At 38.4% G+C, this 26606-nt stretch overlaps 1 protein-coding gene across 4 annotated transcripts; it reads right to left on the reverse strand.

The window, feature by feature from the left end:
* Nucleotides 1-347: 347 nt before the first annotated feature.
* On the reverse strand, nt 348-26516 carry LOC137488435 (uncharacterized). 4 transcript variants are annotated; one of them, XM_073931633.1, is made up of 5 exons: nt 26117-26236; nt 20660-20929; nt 16158-16199; nt 15370-15450; nt 348-4760 (listed from the first exon to the last, which is right to left on the reverse strand). In XM_073931633.1, exons 2-5 carry the CDS (start codon nt 20895-20897, stop codon nt 4555-4557), a joined length of 567 nt encoding a protein of 188 aa, XP_073787734.1. In that variant the 5' UTR covers nt 20898-20929; nt 26117-26236; the 3' UTR covers nt 348-4554. The 4 variants fall into 4 exon arrangements, 2 of the variants coding, with proteins under 2 accessions (XP_073787734.1, XP_073787733.1); XM_073931632.1 differs by lacking the exon at nt 26117-26236 and adding an exon at nt 21010-21116; XR_012395004.1 differs by lacking the exon at nt 15370-15450 and having other exon boundaries at nt 3483-4760; nt 26117-26516.
* Nucleotides 26517-26606: the final 90 nt, after the last annotated feature.

A 26606-nucleotide genomic window follows, 5' to 3' on the forward strand; every position in this document is an offset into this window, starting at 1 on the left:
TGGTAGTGTGTGGTATTTCATGTGGTAAACCATCAAATGTACAACACAAAAATTATGTGGTAATTGTGTAGTACTTTGTTGTTTTTTGGGACATTTTACCACAGAATTCTGTGTTGTACAGTATGTAATACTCCTGTAGTATTCTTGTGGTAGTGTGTGGTATCACTTTAACATTTCTGTAGTATTTGCCACAGGAATCTTGTTCAGTATGTAATACTCCTGTAGAATTCTTGTGGTAATATGTGATATTATTTTAACATTTCTGTAGTATTAACCACAAGATTCTGTTCTAAATAATAGGTTATTTTAGAATGTGACAAACCATAAACTCTTGTGGTGTTGGTTTTACATTTTATTTAAAAAGGATCAGCGTTTACTAATTTCTTTTTTCTTATTAGAAAGTCCCAGGGCTGCTTAGCTTGTTGCAAGCTGCTTCCTTTAAAGACTGCGTTTCCACATCTGGGAAAGCCCATTTCATATTTCCTGAAAGGGAAAATTCGAAACTTTAGTTGTATAGAGAAAGTTGTGAGGCTGATCAGCTGGATTGCCTCGTGATCAAGAGTGGGCTGTTTGATGTTTATTTATATGCACTTATGCATTTGAAATGGCAACTTTATCAGTTAGGTAATATTGTGGTCACATCAGTCCAACCTTTAACAAAATGCTGTCACAACTGGACTCAATTTGGTTGTTTTAAATGTGTGTTAAAAAAAAAATGTTGTTTAGGGTCAAACTGACCAAACTGAAAAATTAATGAGAAAAGTGGAAAATAAAATTAAGATAAATTTGTCCAAAATGAATTTTAAACCAATTATAAATTAGGAAAGTTTTACATTTCTGCAAAGGCCTGGGTCTAGAGCACAAATAAAGTAAAAAACTTTCTGAATATTACATTTTTAAAAATATTTTTCTTTTGCATGTCACACAACATGAGAGTAAATAATTATAAATATTCCTTTAAGAAATAAGTAACAAGTTTAGCTTGCTGCACTTTAAATTCAACTAAAAGCAAATGCTGAGATGTGTGACAGTCAGTTAATGATATACAAAAAAAAAAAAAAAAAAAGAAAAGATGCAGTAACCTGTGCCTGTGTTGCTATTCAGTTATGTAGATCGACTGTTAGACTGTTTACACAATTATGTTGTCCAGTCATTGTCCTAAAGTTCCAAACTCTATGGCAGGGGTTATTCTGTCACTCCTGAAACCACATGGGCACTTTTTTAGGTACTGTTTGCTAATATTAGCATTACCAGCGCTAAGATGCTAACAGACTTTTTTGAAGACTAATCATCTCTAAACATGTCAATTACCAATAATAAAAGTGTTAGGAACCGCTGAATGTGATTCTTGCTTTCTTTTAGGGACTAAACTTACCTGAAAACCGTGTAAGCATGCAGCGTGAGAGAAGTTCCGTTGTGATGTCTTACTCAAAACAACCTCACGGACAACAAGCAATCTAGCTTTAAAAAAGGCCACTTAGCTGAGACTGCCCTGCTCTCGGTCGTGGAGGATCTCAGACTGGCTAAAGCAGACTCTCTCTCATCTTGCTGGATTTGTCAGCTGCTTTTGACACTGTAAACCACCAGATCCTGCTATCTACGCTTGAGTCACTGGGCGTTGCAGGCACTGTTATTCAGTGGTTCAGATCTTACCTCTCTGACAGGTCATTTAGGGTGTTTTGGAGGGCAGAGGTGTCCAACCTATAGCATCTAAACACTGGGATACCTCAGGGCTCTGTTCTTGGGCCACTTCTCTTCTCCATCTACATGACATCTTTAGGACCAGTCATCCAGAAACATGGATTTTCCTACCACTGCTACGCTGATGATACCCAGCTATACCTCTCTTTTCACCCTGATGATTCCTCAGTTCCAGCTCGCATCTCAGCCTGCCTGTCAGACATTTCACACTGGATGAAAGATCAACATCTTCAGCTTAACTTCGCGAAAACGGAAATGCTTGAAGTTTCTGCCAACCCGACTTTACACCATAACTTTTCAATCCAGATGGATGGGGCAACCATTACTGCATCCAAAATGGTAAAAAGCCTTGGAGTATCGATTGATGACTAACTAAACTTCTCTGACCACACTTCTAGAACTGCTCGATCTTTCAGATTCGCACTATAACATCAGAAAGGTTCGACCCTTCCTATCTGAACATGCCGCTCAACTCCTTGTTCAAGCTCTCGTTCTCTCCAGACTGGACTATTGCAACTCTCTACTAGCCGGGCTTCCAGCTAACTCTATCAAACCTCTTCAGCTGCTTCAGAACGCAGCAGCACGAGTGGTCTTTAATGAATCTAAGAGCACATGTCACTCCGCTACTCATCCGTTTGCACTGGCTGCCAATTGCTGCTCGCATCAAATTCAAAGCTCAGATGTTTGCTTACAAAGAAACTTCTGGCTTTGCTCCTTATCTGCTCTCACTTCTGCAGATTTATGTGCCCTCCAGAAACTTGCGTTCTGTGAATGAACATCGCCCCTTGGTTCCATCCCAAGGAGGGAAGAAATCACTTTCCACTTTCTCGCATTCAATCTGCCCAGTTGGTGGAATGAACTCCCCAACAGAACGACAGAGTCACTCGCTGTCTTCAAGAAACGACTAAAAACTCAACTATTTAGTCTCCACTTTCCTTCCTAATCTGCAATTGCCTCTCTGGCTCCACCGTTAACTGTACTCAAAAAAAAAAAAAACTTTTATTATTAATGTTTTGTTTCTTACACTTTACACACCTGAAACTTGTTGCCCTTTTAGTTGTGTAAATTGCTTCATTGTCCTCATTTGTAAGTCGCTTTGGATAAAAGCATCTGCTAAATGACTAAATGTAAATGTCTTTCAGGTGGTGTGTCGTTTGTCGTTTCCATAACTTACTCTCCCGCTCCAACATTTGAATGAGACACACAACGCACATGAAAGCCACACAGCATTTACATAAATAAACTCTTTATAAATACTTATTAAATAATTTAAATAGGAACTTCACAATAAATCTTGAAGTTAATATTTTTTTTGTTTGTTTTAAATACAAACCTATTATATTTAAAACGTTATCTGATATTTCTAGAATACTACAGGAGTATTACATACTGAACAACCGAATCCTGTGGTAAATACTACCAAAATATGAAAGTAATACTACACACTACCTCAAGAAAACTACAGGAATATTACATAAAGTACAACAGAATTCTGTAGTAAATGATAAAGTGATACCACACACTACTACAATAATACTATTACATACTGTACAACACAGAATCCTGTGGTAAAACGTCTCAAAAAAACAACAAAGTACTACACAATTACCACATAATTTCTGTGTTGTACATTTGATGATTTACCACATAAAATACCACAGCTAATGTTTGTTAGGGAGGGTGTCAGTCATCATGCTGTTTCAATTGCAAAATTATTCCAGTCCACTGAAACGTTTGCACACTGAAAGGTATTTACAATAAATATACATTTATAAAGATGTCACTTTGTAAGCATAAGGTGTTTCTTTATTAAACAACTAAATGCAGAACATACTTTGATTTTATCTACCACTAAGAAAAACAAATGTTTTAGAAAATGCCAGAATAAAAAGCTAATTCTTTTGATAGTTCACAGCAGAAAGTGCTGTAGTAACCCTGTCATATTTAGCTGTGTTGGTATTACCACACAAAAAAAAACAACAACAGAAAAACCTCATAATTTATCTAATGGTAAATTCTTGTGATATTGTACAGCAGAAAGTGCTGTAGTAATCTTGTCATATTTAGCTTTGTTGGTATTACCACACACACACACACACACAAAACAACAACAAAAAAACATTCTTTTTCTAATGGTAATTTCTTGTCATATTTTACAGCAGAAAGTGCTGTAGTAATCCTGTCATATTTAGTTGCTAAAACCACACCCCCAACAACAACAAAAATCACATACTTCATCTAGTGGTTAATTCTTGTGATATTGTACTGCAGAAAGTGCTGTAGTAATCCTGTCATATTTAGCTTTGCTTATTTTTTGTGTGGTAAATTTATGTTATACTGCTGAAATACCACAGGATTACCACAGGACAGTGCCCAAAGTTGTGCACACATCATACTGATAAAAAACCTTAGGAGCTAGGGTGTAGCCACACAGATACATAAAAAAACACAAAAAAGACTTAGAGCATGCACATAAACAAACAGGCATTTAATCTGTCATTGCTTGTCACTAGTAAATGATGTAGTGGTATCTGACTAGCTTTGAAAAGTTATAGTTCACCCCAAATTAGGATTTAATCATCCTATATTTGAGTTGCTTTCTTCTAGTGTTGGAAATGTTGGAAACTGGTAAACATTGACTTCCTTAGTATGTTTGTCATACTATGGAGGTCAATGGTTACAGGGTTCCAACGTCCTTTAAAATCTTTGTGTTCAACAGATTAAGAAAATTCATAGGTTCATAACCACCTGAGGGTGAGTAAACAGTAAGTACTTTTAAATTTTAGGGTGAACTATCCCTGTAAGCTCTGCTGCACATTTAAATGTTTTCTTTTCTTTTGTTTTTACAAAATACTATAAAACAGTTTCACTGTTGTTCAAGTTAATATAATCTGGATTAATCTGAACATGGTCTTTGTTAAGAGTTCTTTGTTTTGGTTTACTGTCAATACAGTATAAAGTTTTCACTGCAGCTGCCGTAGCAAAGAGAAACATCAGAGCTGCCAATCCAACACCGCCAAACATCAACACTTGCTCCATCACATCAGCATGGTCAGCACCTAAAGTTGATAAACAATACAAATGTATTATCACACCACAAGATGTATTCCAACCATGAGGATTCTGTATAATTTTATTGAAATTTTTCAATGTGCTTTTAAAATACAGCATTTCATTGTCAAAAATTGGTTTACAACCAAATAGGCTAGCACTGGCATATCATTTCAGTTGATAAACTATTCTGAATCTAATGAGGCCAATTTTATGGTGGCTGAGAGAACTTAACACACTACAATTTATCAAAACACAAACAGTTACAAAAAACATCAGCAAATTAAGAAACAATCTTCGTCAGTTGACAGCACAAGTGTTGCAAATTCTCACAACACAAACAACTGAAGAAACGCACTGCATTTTGTCACAATACAAACAAGAAACTTACTGCATTTTGTCACAATGCAAATAAGCGGAAGAAACATGCTTCCGTTACGTGGATATTTGCAAGTGTTGTGACCAATTGCAGTGTGGTTCTTTAGTTCTTTGCATTGTGACAAAGTGCAGCACATTTCTTCTGTTGTGACAAAATGCAACATGTTTCTTCAGTTGTTTGTGCTGTGACAAAATGCAGCGCGTTTCCTCAGATATTTGCGTTATAACAAAATGCTGTGCGTATCTTCACTTGTTTGCTTGTGACAAAATGCAGCGCCTTTCTTCAGTTGTTGGCGTTGTGACAAATTGCAGCGCGTTTCTTCAGTTGTTGGCTTTGTGACAAATTGCAGCGTTTCTTGAGTTGTTGGTGTTGTGACAAAATGCTGTGCATTTCTTCAGTTGTTGGCTTTGTGACAAAATGCTGTGCATTTCTTCAGTTGTTGCCATTGTGACAAATTGCAGTGCGTTTCTTAAGTTGTTTGCGTTGTGACAAAATGCAACGTGTTTCTTCAGTTGTTGGTTTTGTGACAAAATGCAGTGCGTTTCTTCAGTTGTTGGCTTTGTGACAAAATGCTGTGCGTTTCTTCAGTTGTTGCCGTTGTGACAAATTGCAGTGCGTTTCTTAAGTTGTTGCGTTGTGACAAAATGCAGTGTGCTTCTTCAGTTGTTGGCTTTGTGACAAAATGCAGTGCGTTTCTTAGTTGTTGGCTTGTGACAAAATGCAGCGCGTTTCTTCAGTTGTTGGCTTTGTGACAAAATGCAGCGCGTTTCTTCAGTTCTATGTGTTGTGACAAAATGCAGCGCGTTTCTTCAGTTGTTGGCTTTGTGACAAAATGCAGCGCGTTTCTTCAGTTGTTGGCTTTGTGACAAAATGCAGCGCGTTTCTTCAGTTGTTGGCTTTGTGACAAAATGCAGCGCGTTTCTTCAGTTGTTGGCTTTGTGACAAAATGCAGTGCGTTTCTTCAGTTGTTGGCTTTGTGACAAAATGCAGCGCCTTTCTTCAGTTGTTGGCGTTGTGACAAATTGCAGCGCGTTTCTTCAGTTGTTGGCTTTGTGACAAATTGCAGCGTTTCTTGAGTTGTTGGTGTTGTGACAAAATGCTGTGCATTTCTTCAGTTTGTTGCCATTGTGACAAATTGCAGTGCGTTTCTTAAGTTGTTTGCGTTGTGACAAAATGCAGTGTGCTTCTTCAGTTGTTGGCTTTGTGACAAAATGCAGCGCGTTTCTTCAGTTGTTGGCTTTGTGACAAAATGCAGTGCGTTTCTTCAGTTGTTGGCTTTGTGACAAAATGCAGCGCGTTTCTTGAGTTGTTGGCTTTGTGACAAAATGCAGTGCGTTTCTTCAGTTGTTGGCTTTGTGACAAAATGCAGTGCGTTTCTTCAGTTGTTGGCTTTGTGACAAAATGCAGCGCGTTTCTTCAGTTGTTGGCTTTGTGACAAAATGCTGTGCGTTTCTTCCGTTGTTGCCGTTGTGACAAATTGCAGTGCGTTTCTTAAGTTGTTTGCGTTGTGACAAAATGCAGTGTGCTTCTTCAGTTGTTGGCTTTGTGACAAATTGCAGTGCGTTTCTTCAGTTGTTTGCGTTGTGACAAAATGCAGTGTGCTTCTTCAGTTGTTGGCTTTGTGACAAAATGCAGTGCGTTTCTTAGTTGTTGGCTTGTGACAAAATGCAGCGCGTTTCTTCAGTTGTTGGCTTTGTGACAAAATGCAGCGCGTTTCTTCAGTTCTATGTGTTGTGACAAAATGCAGCGCGTTTCTTCAGTTGTTGGCTTTGTGACAAAATGCAGCGCGTTTCTTCAGTTGTTGGCTTTGTGACAAAATGCAGCGCGTTTCTTCAGTTGTTGGCTTTGTGACAAAATGCAGCGCGTTTCTTCAGTTGTTGGCTTTGTGACAAAATGCAGCGCATTTCTTCAGTTGTTGGCTTTGTGACAAAATGCAGTGCGTTTCTTCAGTTGTTGGCTTTGTGACAAAATGCAGCGCCTTTCTTCAGTTGTTGGCGTTGTGACAAATTGCAGCGCGTTTCTTCAGTTGTTGGCTTTGTGACAAATTGCAGCGTTTCTTGAGTTGTTGGTGTTGTGACAAAATGCTGTGCATTTCTTCAGTTTGTTGCCATTGTGACAAATTGCAGTGCGTTTCTTAAGTTGTTTGCGTTGTGACAAAATGCAGTGTGCTTCTTCAGTTGTTGGCTTTGTGACAAAATGCAGCGCGTTTCTTCAGTTGTTGGCTTTGTGACAAAATGCAGTGCGTTTCTTCAGTTGTTGGCTTTGTGACAAAATGCAGCGCGTTTCTTGAGTTGTTGGCTTTGTGACAAAATGCAGTGCGTTTCTTCAGTTGTTGGCTTTGTGACAAAATGCAGTGCGTTTCTTCAGTTGTTGGCTTTGTGACAAAATGCAGCGCGTTTCTTCAGTTGTTGGCTTTGTGACAAAATGCTGTGCGTTTCTTCCGTTGTTGCCGTTGTGACAAATTGCAGTGCGTTTCTTAAGTTGTTTGCGTTGTGACAAAATGCAGTGTGCTTCTTCAGTTGTTGGCTTTGTGACAAATTGCAGTGCGTTTCTTCAGTTGTTTGCGTTGTGACAAAATGCAGTGTGCTTCTTCAGTTGTTGGCTTTGTGACAAAATGCAGTGCAATTCTTAGTTGTTGGCTTGTGACAAAATGCAGCGCGTTTCTTCAGTTGTTGGCTTTGTGACAAAATGCAGCGCGTTTCTTCAGTTCTATGTGTTGTGACAAAATGCAGCGCGTTTCTTCAGTTGTTGGCTTTGTGACAAAATGCAGCGCGTTTCTTCAGTTGTTGGCTTTGTGACAAAATGCAGCGCGTTTCTTCAGTTGTTGGCTTTGTGACAAAATGCAGCGCGTTTCTTCAGTTGTTGGCTTTGTGACAAAATGCAGCGCATTTCTTCAGTTGTTGGCTTTGTGACAAAATGCAGTAAGTTTCTTCAGTTGTTGGCTTTGTGACAAAATGCAGCGCCTTTCTTCAGTTGTTGGCGTTGTGACAAATTGCAGCGCGTTTCTTCAGTTGTTGGCTTTGTGACAAATTGCAGCGTTTCTTGAGTTGTTGGTGTTGTGACAAAATGCTGTGCATTTCTTCAGTTGTTGCCATTGTGACAAAATGCAACGTGTTTCTTAAGTTGTTTGCGTTGTGACAAAATGCAGTGCGTTTCTTCAGTTGTTGGCTTTGTGACAAAATGCAGCGCGTTTCTTCAGTTGTTGCCGTTGTGACAAATTGCAGTGCGTTTCTTAAGTTGTTTGCGTTGTGACAAAATGCAGTGTGCTTCTTTAGTTGTTGGCTTTGTGACAAAATGCAGCGCATTTCTTCAGTTGTTGGCTTTGTGACAAAATGCAGCGCGTTTCTTCAGTTGTTGGCTTTGTGACAAAATGCAGCGCGTTTCTTCAGTTGTTGGCTTTGTGAAAAAATGCAGTGCGTTTCTTCAGTTGTTGGCTTTGTGACAAAATGCAGTGCGTTTCTTCAGTTGTTGGCTTTGTGACAAAATGCAGCGCGTTTCTTCAGTTGTTGGCTTTGTGACAAAATTCAGCGCGTTTCTTCAGTTGTTGGCTTTGTGACAAAATGCAGCGCGTTTCTTCAGTTGTTGGCTTTGTGACAAAATGCAGCGCGTTTCTTCAGTTGTTGGCTTTGTGACAAAATGCTGTGCGTTTCTTCCGTTGTTGCCGTTGTGACAAATTGCAGTGCGTTTCTTAAGTTGTTTGCGTTGTGACAAAATGCAGTGTGCTTCTTCAGTTGTTGGCTTTGTGACAAAATGCAGCGCGTTTCTTCAGTTGTTGGCTTTGTGACAAAATGCAGCGCGTTTCTTCAGTTGTTGGCTTTGTGACAAAATGCAGCGCGTTTCTTGAGTTGTTGGCTTTGTGACAAAATGCAGTGCGTTTCTTCAGTTGTTGGCTTTGTGACAAAATGCAGTGCGTTTCTTCAGTTGTTGGCTTGTGACAAAATGCAGCGCGTTTCTTCAGTTGTTGGCTTTGTGACAAAATGCAGCGCGTTTCTTCAGTTCTATGTGTTGTGACAAAATGCAGCGCGTTTCTTCAGTTGTTGGCTTTGTGACAAAATGCAGCGCGTTTCTTCAGTTGTTGGCTTTGTGACAAAATGCAGCGCGTTTCTTCAGTTGTTGGCTTTGTGACAAAATGCAGCGCGTTTCTTCAGTTGTTGGCTTTGTGACAAAATGCAGTGCGTTTCTTCAGTTGTTGGCTTTGTGACAAAATGCAGCACCTTTCTTCAGTTGTTGGCGTTGTGACAAATTGCAGCGCGTTTCTTCAGTTGTTGGCTTTGTGACAAATTGCAGCGTTTCTTGAGTTGTTGGTGTTGTGACAAAATGCTGTGCATTTCTTCAGTTGTTGCCATTGTGACAAATTGCAGTGCGTTTCTTAAGTTGTTTGCGTTGTGACAAAATGCAACGTGTTTCTTCAGTTGTTGGTTTTGTGACAAAATGCAGCGCGTTTCTTCCGTTGTTGCCGTTGTGACAAATTGCAGTGCGTTTCTTAAGTTGTTTGCGTTGTGACAAAATGCAGTGTGCTTCTTCAGTTGTTTGCGTTGTGACAAAATGCAGTGTGCTTCTTCAGTTGTTGGCTTTGTGACAAAATGCAGTGCGTTTCTTAGTTGTTGGCTTGTGACAAAATGCAGCGCGTTTCTTCAGTTGTTGGCTTTGTGACAAAATGCAGCGCGTTTCTTCAGTTCTATGTGTTGTGACAAAATGCAGCGCGTTTCTTCAGTTGTTGGCTTTGTGACAAAATGCAGCGCGTTTCTTCAGTTGTTGGCTTTGTGACAAAATGCAGCGCGTTTCTTCAGTTGTTGGCTTTGTGACAAAATGCAGCGCGTTTCTTCAGTTGTTGGCTTTGTGACAAAATGCAGCGCATTTCTTCAGTTGTTGGCTTTGTGACAAAATGCAGTGCGTTTCTTCAGTTGTTGGCTTTGTGACAAAATGCAGCGCCTTTCTTCAGTTGTTGGCGTTGTGACAAATTGCAGCGCGTTTCTTCAGTTGTTGGCTTTGTGACAAATTGCAGCGTTTCTTGAGTTGTTGGTGTTGTGACAAAATGCTGTGCATTTCTTCAGTTGTTGCCATTGTGACAAAATGCAACGTGTTTCTTCAGTTGTTGGTTTTGTGACAAAATGCAGTGCGTTTCTTCAGTTGTTGGCTTTGTGACAAAATGCAGCGCGTTTCTTCAGTTGTTGCCGTTGTGACAAATTGCAGTGCGTTTCTTAAGTTGTTTGCGTTGTGACAAAATGCAGTGTGCTTCTTCAGTTGTTGGCTTTGTGACAAAATGCAGCGCATTTCTTCAGTTGTTGGCTTTGTGACAAAATGCAGCGCGTTTCTTCAGTTGTTGGCTTTGTGAAAAAATGCAGTGCGTTTCTTCAGTTGTTGGCTTTGTGACAAAATGCAGTGCGTTTCTTCAGTTGTTGGCTTTGTGACAAAATGCAGCGCGTTTCTTCAGTTGTTGGCTTTGTGACAAAATTCAGCGCGTTTCTTCAGTTGTTGGCTTTGTGACAAAATGCAGCGCGTTTCTTCAGTTGTTGGCTTTGTGACAAAATGCAGCGCGTTTCTTCAGTTGTTGGCTTTGTGACAAAATGCTGTGCGTTTCTTCCGTTGTTGCCGTTGTGACAAATTGCAGTGCGTTTCTTAAGTTGTTTGCGTTGTGACAAAATGCAGTGTGCTTCTTCAGTTGTTGGCTTTGTGACAAAATGCAGCGCGTTTCTTCAGTTGTTGGCTTTGTGACAAAATGCAGCGCGTTTCTTCAGTTGTTGGCTTTGTGACAAAATGCAGCGCGTTTCTTGAGTTGTTGGCTTTGTGACAAAATGCAGTGCGTTTCTTCAGTTGTTGGCTTTGTGACAAAATGCAGTGCGTTTCTTCAGTTGTTGGCTTGTGACAAAATGCAGCGCGTTTCTTCAGTTGTTGGCTTTGTGACAAAATGCAGCGCGTTTCTTCAGTTCTATGTGTTGTGACAAAATGCAGCGCGTTTCTTCAGTTGTTGGCTTTGTGACAAAATGCAGCGCGTTTCTTCAGTTGTTGGCTTTGTGACAAAATGCAGCGCGTTTCTTCAGTTGTTGGCTTTGTGACAAAATGCAGCGCGTTTCTTCAGTTGTTGGCTTTGTGACAAAATGCAGTGCGTTTCTTCAGTTGTTGGCTTTGTGACAAAATGCAGCGCCTTTCTTCAGTTGTTGGCGTTGTGACAAATTGCAGCGCGTTTCTTCAGTTGTTGGCTTTGTGACAAATTGCAGCGTTTCTTGAGTTGTTGGTGTTGTGACAAAATGCTGTGCATTTCTTCAGTTGTTGCCATTGTGACAAATTGCAGTGCGTTTCTTAAGTTGTTTGCGTTGTGACAAAATGCAACGTGTTTCTTCAGTTGTTGGTTTTGTGACAAAATGCAGCGCGTTTCTTCCGTTGTTGCCGTTGTGACAAATTGCAGTGCGTTTCTTAAGTTGTTTGCGTTGTGACAAAATGCAGTGTGCTTCTTCAGTTGTTGGCTTTGTGACAAAATGCAGTGCGTTTCTTAGTTGTTGGCTTGTGACAAAATGCAGCGCGTTTCTTTAGTTGTTGGCTTTGTGACAAAATGCAGCGCGTTTCTTCAGTTCTATGTGTTGTGACAAAATGCAGCGCATTTCTTCAGTTGTTGGCTTTGTGACAAAATGCAGCGCGTTTCTTCAGTTGTTGGCTTTGTGACAAAATGCAGCGCGTTTCTTCAGTTGTTGGCTTTGTGACAAAATGCAGCGCGTTTCTTCAGTTGTTGGCTTTGTGACAAAATGCAGTGCGTTTCTTCAGTTGTTGGCTTTGTGACAAAATGCAGCGCCTTTCTTCAGTTGTTGGCGTTGTGACAAATTGCAGCGCGTTTCTTCAGTTGTTGGCTTTGTGACAAATTGCAGCGTTTCTTGAGTTGTTGGTGTTGTGACAAAATGCAGCGCATTTCTTCAGTTGTTGCCGTTGTGACAAATTGCAGTGCGTTTCTTAAGTTGTTTGCGTTGTGACAAAATGCAGTGTGCTTCTTCAGTTGTTGGCTTTGTGACAAAATGCAGCGCATTTCTTCAGTTGTTGGCTTTGTGACAAAATGCAGCGCGTTTCTTCAGTTGTTGGCTTTGTGACAAAATGCAGCGCGTTTCTTCAGTTGTTGGCTTTGTGACAAAATGCAGTGCGTTTCTTCAGTTGTTGGCTTTGTGACAAAATGCAGTGCGTTTCTTCAGTTGTTGGCTTTGTGACAAAATGCAGCGCGTTTCTTCAGTTGTTGGCTTTGTGACAAAATGCAGCGCGTTTCTTCAGTTGTTGGCTTTGTGACAAAATGCAGCGCGTTTCTTCAGTTGTTGGCTTTGTGACAAAATGCAGCGCGTTTCTTCAGTTGTTGGCTTTGTGACAAAATGCTGTGCGTTTCTTCCGTTGTTGCCGTTGTGACAAATTGCAGTGCGTTTCTTAAGTTGTTTGCGTTGTGACAAAATGCAGTGTGCTTCTTCAGTTGTTGGCTTTGTGACAAAATGCAGCGCGTTTCTTCAGTTGTTGGCTTTGTGACAAAATGCAGTGCGTTTCTTCAGTTGTTGGCTTTGTGACAAAATGCAGCGCGTTTCTTGAGTTGTTGGCTTTGTGACAAAATGCAGTGCGTTTCTTTAGTTGTTGGCTTTGTGACAAAATGCAGTGCGTTTCTTCAGTTGTTGGCTTTGTGACAAAATGCAGCGCGTTTCTTCAGTTGTTGGCTTTGTGACAAAATGCAGCGCGTTTCTTCAGTTGTTGGCTTTGTGACAAAATGCAGCGCGTTTCTTCAGTTGTTGGCTTTGTGACAAAATGCTGTGCGTTTCTTCAGTTGTTGCCGTTGTGACAAATTGCAGTGCGTTTCTTAAGTTGTTTGCGTTGTGACAAAATGCAGTGTGCTTCTTCAGTTATTGGCTTTGTGACAAAATGCAGTGCGTTTCTTAGTTGTTGGCTTGTGACAAAATGCAGCGCGTTTCTTCAGTTGTTGGCTTTGTGACAAAATGCAGCGTGTTTCTTCAGTTCTATGTGTTGTGACAAAATGCAGCGCGTTTCTTCAGTTGTTGGCTTTGTGACAAAATGCAGCGCGTTTCTTCAGTTGTTGGCTTTGTGACAAAATGCAGCGCGTTTCTTCAGTTGCTGGCTTTGTGACAAAATGCAGCGTGTTTCTTCAGTTGTTGGCTTTGTGACAAAATGCAGCGCGTTTCTTCAGTTGTTGGCTTTGTGACAAAATGCAGCGCGTTTCTTCAGTTGTTGGCTTTGTGACAAAATGCAGTGCGTTTCTTCAGTTGTTGGCTTTGTGACAAAATGCAGCGCGTTTCTTCAGTTCTATGTGTTGTGACAAAATGCAGTGCGTTTCTTCAGTTGTTGGCTTTGTGACAAAATGCAGCGCGTTTCTTCAGTTGTTGGCTTTGTGACAAAATGCAGCGCGTTTCTTCAGTTCTATGTGTTGTGACAAAATGCAGTGCGTTTCTTCAGTTGTTGGCTTTGTGACAAAATGCAGCGCGTTTCTTCAGTTCTATGTGTTGTGACAAATGCTGTGCGTTTCTTCAGTTGTTGGCTTTGTGACAAAGTGCAGTGCGTTTCTTCAGTTGTTTGCGTGTAATAAAATGCAGCGCGTTTCTTCAATTGTATATGTTGTGACAAATTGCAGCGCGTTTCTTCAGTTGTTGGTGTTGTGACAAATTGCAGCGTTTCTTCAGTTGTTTGTGTTGTGACAAAATGCAGTGCGTTTCTTAGTTGTTTGCGTTGTGACAAAATGCAGTGCGTTTCTTCAGTTGTTGGCTTTGTGACAAAATGCAGCGCGTTTCTTCAGTTGTTGGCTTTGTGACAAAATGCTGTGCGTTTCTTCAGTTGTTGGCTTTGTGACAAAATGCAGTGCTTTTCTTCAGATATTTGTGTGTGACAAAATGCAGTGCGTTTCTTCAGTTGTTGGCTTTGTGACAAAATGCAGCGCGTTTCTTCAGTTGTTGGCTTTGTGACAAAATGCAGTGCGTTTCTTCTGTTGTTTGTGCTGTGACAAAATGCAGTGCGTTTCCTCAGATATTTGCGTTTTAACAAAATGCAGCGCGTATCTTCAGTTGTTGGCGTTGTGACAAAATGCAGTGCGTTTCTTCAGTTGTTGCCGTTGTGACAAATTGCGTTTCTTCAGTTGTTTGTGTTGTGACAAAATGCAGTGCATTTCTTCAGTTGTTGGCTTTGTGACAAAATGCAGCGCGTTTCTTCCGTTGTATTTGTTGTGACAAAATGCAGTGCGTTTCTTAAGTTGTTTGCGTAGTGACAAAATGCAGCATGTTTTTTCCGTTGTTTACATTGTGACAAAATGCTGCATGTGCGTTATTTCAGTTGTTGCCGTTGTGACAAGTTGCAGCGTGTTTGCATTGACAAATGCAGCAGGTTTTTTCAGTTGTCATATTTGGTCAACGAGTTTAAAAGTTCTTTCTTTATATCTACTGACCATTAGGTGAACTATGCAAGCCACCTCATCATGACACAGACCAGAGCTTTATCCAAAACTTCCCCCTTTACCCTCATTCATTATCTCTACACTCGCCACTAATATAGTCCACTTGATAGAGTGAGTGAATTTGAGCAATGAATGTACTGAAAAGAATGTTGCTGTTTTGTTTGTGCTTTACTGGTTAATAAATCTCTCAAGTTGGAATAGATTTGTGATCGATGTTTAAAACATATCTAATTGTCTACTAGTAATTTCTGTCATGTATACAAATGTTACTTTTATTAAAAGTTATTTATTTAGAAACTTACACCAATAGGATTCCACAGTGGAGGCTTTATCTTCTGGTTAGATTCATTTGGTCCGCAAACTCACAATGCATTTTTCATTCATTTTCCTTTGGCTACTGCAAGTCTATTATAGAGGTTGCCACAGTGAAATAAACCACCAACAATTCCAGCATGTGTTTTACACAGCAGATGCTCATCTAGCCGCAACCCAGTACTGGGAAAACATGGTATTTTTAAATGTTAGGTGAAATGGCTTTATGGCTCTGTCATGGAGGTTCAGGCCAAACTAAAAAATTTGGGGCTAATATTTGTCAAAAATATAACTTTATACTCCTATGTGCTGACCACTGTAGACTTCATTTTTCATCACAAAAACATTTCAAGAATCCGCCCCATGCTGTTCTTTTCTGTGACAGATTAACTGATTAATATTTTCAATTTTCCCACCTAGACTACTGCAATGCCTTATTAGCAGGCGTTAGCATGGTTTGTCTTCACACTATCTGTCTGAACTTTTAACACGGTACTCCCCTTCACATCACCTCCGTTCTTCTGACTCGTCTGTGTTCTATGGGTGACCGGGCTTTCTCTTCCCTGGCTCTGAGGCTCTGGAACTCTCTCCGCTATGACATTAGACACACACAGGGTACATAGACACAATCTTTTAGATTGTTCATGAGGTGTGCATTCTTGATTTGTTTTATGTTTCAAGATATTTGTATGTTTTATCAATGTTGAATGCTTTATTTTAAACAATTAAATTTTACTGTTACACTAAACTGTTTTTATTTCTGTCACTTTTTTGTAAAGCACTTTGAGAATTATGATTTAAAAGTGCTATAAAAAATAAATTATTCTTATTATTAAGAGTATATAGGTTGTGCACTTGTTTTTGCATAGCATTTTGGAATTGATTGCTTGCAGGATGACCACTATGGTTTTCGGTTACCACTACAAATCGCTGCTTCCACACATTACTGCACTATGCCCTATTTAAGGGTATAGAGGGCAATTTCGGATACAGCACATGGTTAGTGGGAAAAGGAAAGTTATAGCATCACTTCTGTAGCACATGAGACCGATTAGACACAAACGTCTCCTATTCAGCAAAAGCAATAACCAGTGTGTAATTTCTGACCCCAAGAGGAATGTGCCTATTTCATTCATTTCCAAAAATGATTGAGAATTAATCTACGGGCTGCCATAAACATACAGAGTGGAGGAACAAGAATAATATTGAATACAAGAGGTCACCATGTAGCTGTTTAGCCTTTAAAAAAGCAGCATTTAAATCTAAAGAGTTAATCAGAGAAATATCACTTTTACTGACCTTTGAGACATTTAGTCAGATCCTCAATGTTCCGTCCATCAGCTGTGTAAATCATAAAAACAAAAGTATTAAATCTAAATAAAGTTGTTTTCATCAGTTCTTAATCACTGAAAATAAAAGCATTTTAAACTTTGTCTTTTGCATAAGGGCTCTAAAATTCTCAAATTCTGATTCACTGTACAAGAAAAGGACTGATTTGCATTTGCAATGCAACATTCCTCAATTTAAAGTGTATCCAGAATGTATTCACAGCACTTCACCTTTTACACATTGTGTTTTTTATTCAGTATTTTCCTCCAAATACCCTACAATGACCACAAGTTCATGTTTGGGTTTGTGCTCTTTGCACATTTATTTAGAAAAAGGTGGCTCAGGTGCATCTTGTTGATCATACTTGAGATGTTTTTATAACTTGAACAAGTCCATCAATTATAAATACAGTCGAGTGGCCAGAAATCGAAACATTGGCTGCGTGCCTGGGATGGGTGGAGGCATGTAAGTTTCTTCTGTTCAAATGATGTACACTTTGATGAGGCATTAAATGTCTTATCCGATTAAAATGTTGGGTCTGCCACGGTATGGCTACCAGCCAAATCACTCAAGCATAGATAGGGCAACAATAAATAAAAAGCAAGAGGACCATGGCGCATTGTCTTACAAATCAGTTTTAAATGTAATCCTCACATCTCCTTGCATGCTCACAATTTAGCACAGAACTTCCAATGGGTAGCAGCATGGGACCTCAATGTACTTGCACACTTGTGCCCTTAAAAAAAAATGGAACATAGATCGAAGAAAACAAAACTAAAGGTTCTTAACTTCAGAATTAAGCTTATCGTTAAAAAACACTTGATACTAAAGAATTAAGCAATTATAGACCCATTTCAAACTGGCTTTTACAGAGAATTTCCAATTCAGATTTAGAGCATTTCATAGCACTGCAAAAGATTTACAAATCACCTGCTTTTATCATCTAATATGTATTTCTCCATTCGTGTTTTTGGACCTCTTGCTGCTTTTGATACTATTGACTACTGAACATTATAAAACTGTTTCAGTTTATAAAGAAACATCATACTATTTCAAAATACACTGTACCACAAGGCTTAGTTCTTGGTCCCCTACTTTTTACAATAGGTACTGCATATTACTGTTACGATATAAACAAATTATAAACAGTAAAAAAAAAAGTTAGTTTCCACTGTTATGCCGATAATACACAACCTAAAAAATTTGTTGGGATTCACAAAACAACAGATTGTGTAACTGGTATTCAAGATTTCATACTTAGCTGATGATTGATTACAATGCATGTTTGGCATTCTGTCCTGGAAGAGAGTCCTGAGCTCAGAAGATCCTCGAGCCTGAGCCTCCCTCCCGTTTGAAGGGCGAGAGTGAAGTTTGAGCTCAAGTAAGTCTCGAGAACTTCCATGGCTTAGTTATAGCTATAACAGATTATAGGGATTGCTATAGAAAGATATACTGCTGATAGAGCTCATGGTGCCAATTTGGTTTAGTCAATTAACTTATGTTGCATGTTGTTGGACTGTGGGAGGGAAACGGGGAACTTGGGGGAAACCAACTCAAGCAAAGGAAGAACTCAGCACAGAAACATTGACTGGCCTAGTTAGGACATGAACAAGTGGCATTTTTGCTGTGAGGCATCAATGCTAATTACTGGGATGCTGTGTCACCTTATCTAGGAAAAGGAGGAAGAGGGAGGAAGGGGGAATTCTTCAAGACAAAGACATCTAAGGTAAGAACTTATTTATGGTGGTTTATGGTGTCATCTGATTGGTGAATCATCGGTGAAGCTGATGCAGGACCAGCTGTGGTCAATCCTAAGCAGGTGATCTTCTTGAAATTTGTTTATACATAAACTTCTCCTAAATATTGCAATCACTTAAATTCATCTTTATTTCTATAGTATCTTTTATTTCCAATATAGATTGTCAAAATAGACGAAGTACTAAATTAAAACACTGATGCACAGCTCCAAAAGTCCCAAACCAGTGTCAAAAAAAACTTCCCCTGTAGATGAAAGTAAAAATAACTAAATAAATAAAAAAAACTGAAGAAAAACCAGGCGTAGCTGGGCACCAGTTCTCTTCTGGCCAAATGTCTTGTACAGAGCTGCAGTCTTGGCACTGGAGGCTTGAGAACAGTGAGCATCATAATCTGCAGGTCTGACACACCAGCGGGTGTTTAGGCTAGCCTATATTATCAATGCAGTGCTATGACAAATAACTTTTTATTACTAAATTCAGATAAAACTGAGGTCTTACTTACTGGAACCAACTTTTGTGCAAAACTAGAATACTGCCCAACCCTTGATAGTTTTTCAGTTAAGTTCTCTTCATCATTCAAAGATTTGGGGGTGATAGTTGATAGCAGCCTATCATTTGAAGGCCACTTTTCAAGCAACTAAAACTGCATTTATTCACCTCAAAAAGTTGCCAAATTTATATGCTATCAATTTCTAATGTGGAAAAGCTTATTCATGCTTTTATGACCTCTCGGTTAGACTATTGTAATGCATGAACCTCAACTGGTTCAAAATGCAGCTGCTAGAGTGCTTTCTTGAATTAAGAAAAAAGATAATATTAGTCCGGATATGTCAGCATTACATTGGATCCCTATTAAACATCAGATACATTTGTTATATCTTATTGACTACTTACAAAGCCCTAAATGGCTTAGCTCCCCAGTATTTGAGTAAGCTCCTGCTGCAATACAACCCCTCAGGTCAACTACTACTCAACTAAAATTGATTTTTACTATAATATCTAAATCAGCTGTAGGCAGTAAATCCCTCTCATATCTGGCACCTAAAATCTAGAACAGCCTTCCTAGCACAGTTCAGGAGGCAGACACTCTGTCAGTTCAAATACAGACATCACTTTGCGTAGCATGCACATAAAATACCAACTCATAGCTCTGAAATCCAAATCCTCTAAAGGATTGTGTGGCTGCATTAATTGGGGTACCCGGAGCTGAGAACACTTCCCAAAAATATATTCAGCATTCCTGTTTAGTTAGAGCACTGATTAGGTCACCAGCAATTTTAAGTGCTGCCTCAATGGCAGAATTCTTCTAAATGCACTGAAATATTCGCCCTACGAAAAAGTTAGATTAATGCAATGTGAAAAACTGAGTGCAATGATATGCACTATGCACTATTAACGAAGATTTAGAAGGGCAAAATATGAATCACGTGACCCAAGTCATCAAATGCAATGACAAATGAAGTTTTTCTAAAAAGAATCCATTATTCATTTTTAACCAACAAACATAGCTAGATAGGTTAAGGAAAATCTAGCTACTATGCTTAATTCTTTAATGGTTGAAATGTTGCTGGTAAGTGAAGCAATGTAATTATTTAGCTAATGTAAATATGTAAAAATGTTGTAAAATGAACAGAAAAATCATTATTTCTGCTGTTCATTTATGATATACAATGAGGACGTTCTCGTGTCACACTCAGTGTCCCAATGTGTATTGAACAAAGCTTATCACCACCCAAATTCGTGCAAACGACCGACTGATGAATGACCCCGTAAACTAGGGTGCTGATTGAAATGCAGCATGAGCAAAGAGTAGTACATCCTCGAAGGCCTTGAAACTACATCAACCAGTAACGCATGCCCAGAAAAGGGATTCAATGCTTGTGAACACGTGTGTTGTCAATGAGTGGCAAACCAAAGACGAACAAGCAAATTACAGCTGCACAGAACTACAGAGCAAAAAATTTTATGAAAAAACCTTTTCTCACTATTATCTGGAGGGAGATGGCTTTCTTGTAATTTTTGAAATACTCTGACAAGCCTTTAACAATCACTCATACTGATGCTGTTTGAACTTTGCCAGATTGTCTTGTATTTAGACGTTGTCAGGCAATGCGTTTGCGTTAACAATTGAAATAAAGCGATTAATGATTAATAAGTACAGTGCTCTGCATATATAAGTACACCTCTCACCAATTTATCTTTTAAATTCATATTTTTAATAGGAAGCTATACAATATTATATTTGTGCATATACATTAGATTAATCAGTATTGAAGCCAGTACTAGAGCTTATCTAACAAAATAAGTCACGACAACGGTCCAAAAACTAGTACACCCAAATTTATGTAATAGAAAAATATTTAATACAAGTTTTTTAAAAAAGAGGGAAGAATTAAGAGAAGCAAAAAAAAAGGGAAAAAAATTAAGCTGAAATTTAGTTGGTTGTCATTTTTTTGCAATATTTTGCTTGAATTTAATTGTATTATCTTTCAATTTCTAAATATGTTTGGTGACTAAAATATTATTTTAATAAATATATCTGTTTAATAAATCTGTTTTGTTTAAATGCACCAAACACATTGCCTATATTCTCTGAGAAATGGATAAAATATTAATTTTCAAAATGGGGTGTACTCAATTATGCTGAGCACTCTATATGAAATATAATATACAAAATGTATTTTCATCCTATTATGCAGAGTTCTTGTTTCTTACCTGGTTTCACTGTCAGACATGCCACAGATGTCCCATTGCAATAATACAACCCTTCATCCCAAGATGAGACAAACCAGATAATCAGAGACAGGTCTGGTAATGAACTGTAATTGTTATTATGCATGTGTCTGATTATCTTTCCGTCATCTGTGCTGAGAATAGACACTTGATGTCCTTTCACATCCCTGCTCCAAGTCACTTTTCCAACCTTCAAGTCACCACATGGAAGAATGGCCATGCCATTGGGTCGGACCCGCTGGTGCTGGACAGCTAAAGCAAATTAAAATGCAGCTTTACATATCACAGGTTGAAAACAAGAGCAGTATGATTATAAGTAAAAACAAACATACCAAATGATGTCAGCATAAATCCATACAATGAAAGACAGAGTAAAACAGTGAAAGTCATAGTCTCATAGATGTGGTCTGGTTGTTGTAATGTTCCTCTATTTCTCTGTTCCTCTATTACTTTCTTACTTCATGAAACATTTATATGGTGCTCTAGGTCATGTGGTTGCTCTAAACAGACATCAATTTTGTTGGTATGATAAAGGGATAAAAAAGTGTGCAAATGCATAATCAACATACTGTGCTTTCAGAAAGTACAGTATTTATAGTGCTTCACCTTTTGCACATTTTTTCATGTTACAGCCTTATTCCAAAATAGATTAAATTCATTTATTTCCTCAAAATTCTACACACAATACCCCATAATGACAATGTGAAAAAAAAAAGATTTTTTGAAATTGTTGCAAATTTGTTAAAAATAAAAAACCTGAAAAATCACATGTACATAAGTATTCACAGCCTTTGCCGTGAAGCTCTAAATTGAGCTCAGGTCCATTCTGTTTCCACTGATCAATCTTTAGATGTTTCAGCAGCTTAATTGAAGTTCACCTGTGGTAAATTCAGTTGATTGGACATGATTTGAAAAGCCCAAACCAAGCATGAAGACAAAGGAATTGTCTGTAGACAAGAATGTCTCGAGGCACAAGGCTGGGGAAGGTTACAGAAAAATTTCTGCTGCTTTGAAAGTTCCAATGAGCACAGTGGCCTCCATCATTCATAAGTGGAAGATGTTTGGAACCACCAGGACTCTTCCTAGAACTGGCCGGCCATCTAAGCTGAGTGATCGGATGGAGAAGGGCCTTAGTCTGGAAGGTGATCAATAACCTGATGGTCACTCTGTCTGAGCTCCAGCATTCTTCTGTGGAGAGAGGAGAAACTTATAGAAGGACAACCATCTGTGCAGCAATTCAACAATCAGGCCTGTACGGTAGAGTGGCCAGATGGAAGCCACTCCCCACCTGGAATTTGCCAAAAGGTATCTAAAGGACTTTCAGACCATAACAAACAATCTTATCTCTAGTCTGATGAGACTAAAATTTAACTCTCTGTTGTAAATGCCAGGCGTTACATTTGGAGAACACCAGGCACCAGGCTAATACCATCCCTACAGTGAAGCATGGTAGTGGCAGCATCATGCTGTGAGGATGTTTTTCAGCAGCAGGAAGTGGAAGACTAGTCAGGATAGAGGGAAAGATTAATGCAGCAATGTACAGAGACATCTTAAATGAAAACCTGCTTCAGAGTGCTCTTGACCTCAGACTGAGGCGACAGTTCACCATCCAGCAGGACAATGACCCAAAGCACACCACCAAAATATCAATGGAGTGGCTTCACAACAACTCCGTGAATGTCCTTGAGTGGCCCAGCCAGAGCCCACATCTAAATCTTATTGAACATCTCTGGAGAGATCTGAAAAAGGCTGTACACCGTCACTTCCCATCCATATGAAAGAGCTTGAGAGGTACAGCAAAGAGGAACGAGCAAAAATTCCCAAAGACAGGTGTGCCAAGCTTGTGGCATTATATTCAAAAAGACTTGAGGCTGTAATTGCTGCTAAAGGAGCATCAACAAAGTATTGAGCAAAGGCTCTGAATACTTATGTACATGTGATTTTCAGTTTTTTTTTTTTTTTTTTAACAAATTTGGAACAATTTCCAAAAATCTTTATTTTTTCACATTGTCATTATGGGGTATTGTGTGTAGAATCTTAAGGAAATAAATTAATTTAGTCATTTTGAAATAAGGCTGTAACATAAAAAAGTGAAAAGTGAAGCGCTATGAATAGTTCTATCCCCTTACAGTGCATGCAGGAAGGTTGCTGGTTCAAGTGCCAGCTGGGCAAGTTGTCATTTCTGTGTGGAGTTTGGATGTCTCGCAGTCCAATGTGTACAGGTGAGTTGGATGAACTAAACTGAATGTGAGATTGTATGGGTGTTTCCCTATACTGGGCTGTGGCTGGAAGGTAAAACATATACATAACATAAAACATATGCCAGAGTAGTTGGCAGTTCATCACAACAAATTGTTTTTCAGATAGACTGAACTGTTTGTACAGTGCTTTGTAAAAATCATTTATATTAATCAGTGTTCTCTGATATTCTAAAATCACATACATTTTTAGCATGTCTATCAGTGTTTTTACATTAAAAGTTCATAAAAGCATAACATATTATTTGTCATTCTGTGTAATTAGAAATGAACCCCTTTCAAAAGTTTTCTCTTTTAATGTATGCTGATGCCTTCTCTCTAACAATTACTGTGATTTTACCAAATAGGACATGTTTCTGGATGTACATCTATAGTACGTTGATTCTAGAACAACCAATTCCAATCAGCCAATCAGAATTAAAGGATATGTTTATTTATGTTTCCTCCAGGTGCTCCGGTTTCCCCCACAAGTCCAAAAACATGTGGTGTAGGTGAATTGGGTAAGCTAAATTGTCTGTTATGTATGTGTTTGACTAAGTGTAAATGTTTCTTAGTGATGGGTAAAACATACGCTGGATAAGTTGGCGGTTCATTCCACTGTGGCGACCGCAGATTAATAAAGAGACTAAACTGGAAAAAAAATACATGAATGAATGATGTTCCAGGACCAACATAAGTTATTACAGGATCACATATGTTATTACAGGATCGAACTGTGTATGGCAAAACCATACCATCCTTTTTCTCTCTTACACACATACATGAATCACATGTCTGGATATGATAATAAGTGTATTTTTCTGTACACACAAACATAATCTTAACAGCTGCTGTTAAATTTATATGTGCTTTTTGATTTTGATAAACATAATAATTAGTTTTACAGTAGACTGTTTCTTTAATTTATCATAGATTTTTTTTACCCTTGCATAGTCTTTGTATTTAAAAAAGAAAATGTTGTTTCAATCACAAATGTACCATTATTAAAGACGTCTTGAGTGTGCAAGTGTAGAAAGTGAATCATTTAGGGCTGCTTAAGGATTCATTAGCGCCTACTCATGCCAAAATATTACCTTACTTCTGTGATCAGTAACAAAGCAATAATAAGACAAGCGTTCATTCTTTATTTAGTTTTAAATGCAACTCTACATCAGTTGTGTTTGCACTTTATGTATGATATATTTAAATATATACAGTAGAGTATTTTTACATTTGTTTCTTCCCTGGACTCTCTCTGCACTGTGTATATGACAGAAAAAATGTCTCTGAAAGAGAGAATGCCAACCTCATTCATATCCCCACTTAATCAGTGATCGTTGAAACCGCAGACATGCACAGAGAAACGAGTGCGTAACACTTTACAATAACAGTACATGAATAATGATGTATTAAAATGTAAACATTATTTTATTATAAATAATGATGAGGTTAGGCCCACAGTAATTATTAACTAACTTTAGCTACAACATGAGTCACATGAGGGTCCGTGTATCATCCGTTCATTTGATTATTCCTTTTATTACGGAAAACGAAACATCAGAAAAACGAAATATTCATCGTTTTTCTGTTTATTCTGTAGGCAGAAAAAAACGGAAACTCGTATGTTATTCTGCTTATTAACTTAAAACGAAATATTAAAACAAACACAAAACCAAAACGAAATAATGAGTCAAAAAATGGTCCCTGTGCGGTCCGTGTACGTTTTGTTCATTTGTTTTCCATTTTCAAACGGAATAAAGCAAATGGAGAAAACGGCCGTTTTTCCGTTTTTCTTTTGCTCACGAGAAAACGAAAAAACGAGATTTTGGCTGGATTTTCGTTTTTTGGTTTAGGGTAGGAAAACGGATAAACGACTTTAAAATTCATTTTACACATGTAGGCGGTGCTGAAACGCCCACTTTCCTCTAATTGGTCAACCAAATCTGCGCTCGTGACGTCACCCTCAAAATAAAAGCCTTACACGCAGGCTTTTAATTGTTATTATTTAATTATATATTAACTAAGTTTACATATTCTATCATTTGAACCACACACAGTTAGCAGGCTTACATTCACTGCGTATGTATAAATTAAATAAAAACGTAAAGCAGTATTCTTAGACATTTGTCATTAAATAAGGTCATAGTTCACTGCCAAGCTTTTTGCTGCTATACACCTGATGCAGAGCAAAGAAAGCCATTTCCGAGGAGCACCTGGTTTACATGATTGTTTCAGAGCAAGGGCTTTATAATAATAATAATAATTATTATTATTATTATTATTATTATTATTATTATTATTAATATTAATATCAGTTACTAGTGTTTTTATTGTTTGGTGTGTTTTTTTTTCTTTTTAATAATTGTTAGCAGAACCAGAATAAGAACACTTTGGGCCCTGCTATAAAAACAAAGGGTACCATTTGTTTTCATTTATTTCTTCCTATTTTAATTATATATTGTAATTATTTATATTATAATTAATACTATTTTATTGCAACGCCAAAGTAGACCTGTCTTATTATTTTTTTATTATTAAATTTGCTGTTATTGTAGGCTAGATGGCAGGCTTTAAATATTTTAAATAAAATTTACTCATAACCTTACTAATTCGAGAGCCGAACCTAAAAAAGTTTAAGTGCAATAAGCCTGTACAATAAAGGGAGCCGCAATGCATATTTCTAGCGCATTCTTTCACTCAACAATTATTGCTCTTCTTGAGAAAGTGCTACAGCGGGCCCTGCTATTTCACATATAAGGTTAGTGATACGTATTTTAAATTAGTATTGAACATTATTCATTCATTTTCTTGTCGGCTTAGTCCCTTTATTAACCTGGGGTCGCCACAGCGGAATGAACCGCCAACTTATTTAGCAAGTTTTTACGCAGCGGATGCCCTTCAGCCACAACCCAGGATGGTGGTGTTAAACCCGTACTCTTTTTCGAAAGATATTCTGGGATTTTAGGGTAAATGCTGAAGCATGCTAATAGGACATTTAATTTGTCAGTAACCTGGGTTAAGCGCTTCCAGCTAACTGCCAAAGGGAAAATCAGCATGTTTAAGGTCTGTTTTCTTTAAAAATCAGCGATCTCCACTGGCTGAGTGATATCCGATATAAAGTGGGTCTCAGATTGTACAAGAAGCACTGCATTAAATTACATTTCCCCCGCCATGTCTTTATAATATGAGCATTTATTTTTACCTCATTGTATTCAAGGGAGCGTCTGCGCTAGTCTGCCGATTCTGACGGGCGAGTGCGAGTAAAGGGTCTTTTGTCTCGTTTTACGCTTGAAAAACTAAATGAATGCCAAAGTTTATTTAACTGAATGTATTTTAATTGCATCACAACATCAATGCTGTAAAAGGAACCGTATAAAATGGAAAAAAACTCACAACAACCGGTCACCGGAAGTTTATAAGTATGGGAACAACACTAGCTCGGCATATATCCAATTATATTCATCTGTCTCGATATTCTACTGCATGTCAGAATATTACAGAGCACCAAAAATGTAAAAATATATATTTATTATATTTAAGATATTTTTGTCAACAGCAGACGGCAACTAGCCGTGACGCAAATTCCCGATTCTCTGTGCTCCAATCAGGTGAGCCCTCCTCAGCGCTCGCCATGACAACGAGACAACAGTGACGTGCCTTGTAAAAATTTGCATATGCATTCCTATAAAGCT

The sequence above is a fragment of the Danio rerio genome, chromosome 19, assembly GCF_049306965.1.
Source record: "Danio rerio strain Tuebingen ecotype United States chromosome 19, GRCz12tu, whole genome shotgun sequence".
Taxonomy (NCBI): domain Eukaryota; kingdom Metazoa; phylum Chordata; class Actinopteri; order Cypriniformes; family Danionidae; genus Danio; species Danio rerio.

Excerpts from the sequence above, each read along its gene's own strand:
- LOC137488435 (XM_073931632.1), bottom strand. The coding sequence starts at position 21,067 with ATGACTTTCACTGTTTTACTCTGTCTTTCATTGTATGGATTTATGCTG. Across the intron at positions 20,930-21,009 it reads ATTTATGCTGACATCATTTG|CTGTCCAGCACCAGCGGGTC; the intron begins GTATGTTTGTTT and ends AATTTGCTTTAG. Across the intron at positions 16,200-20,659 it reads ATGTCTGACAGTGAAACCAG|CTGATGGACGGAACATTGAG; the intron begins GTAAGAAACAAG and ends TGATTTACACAG.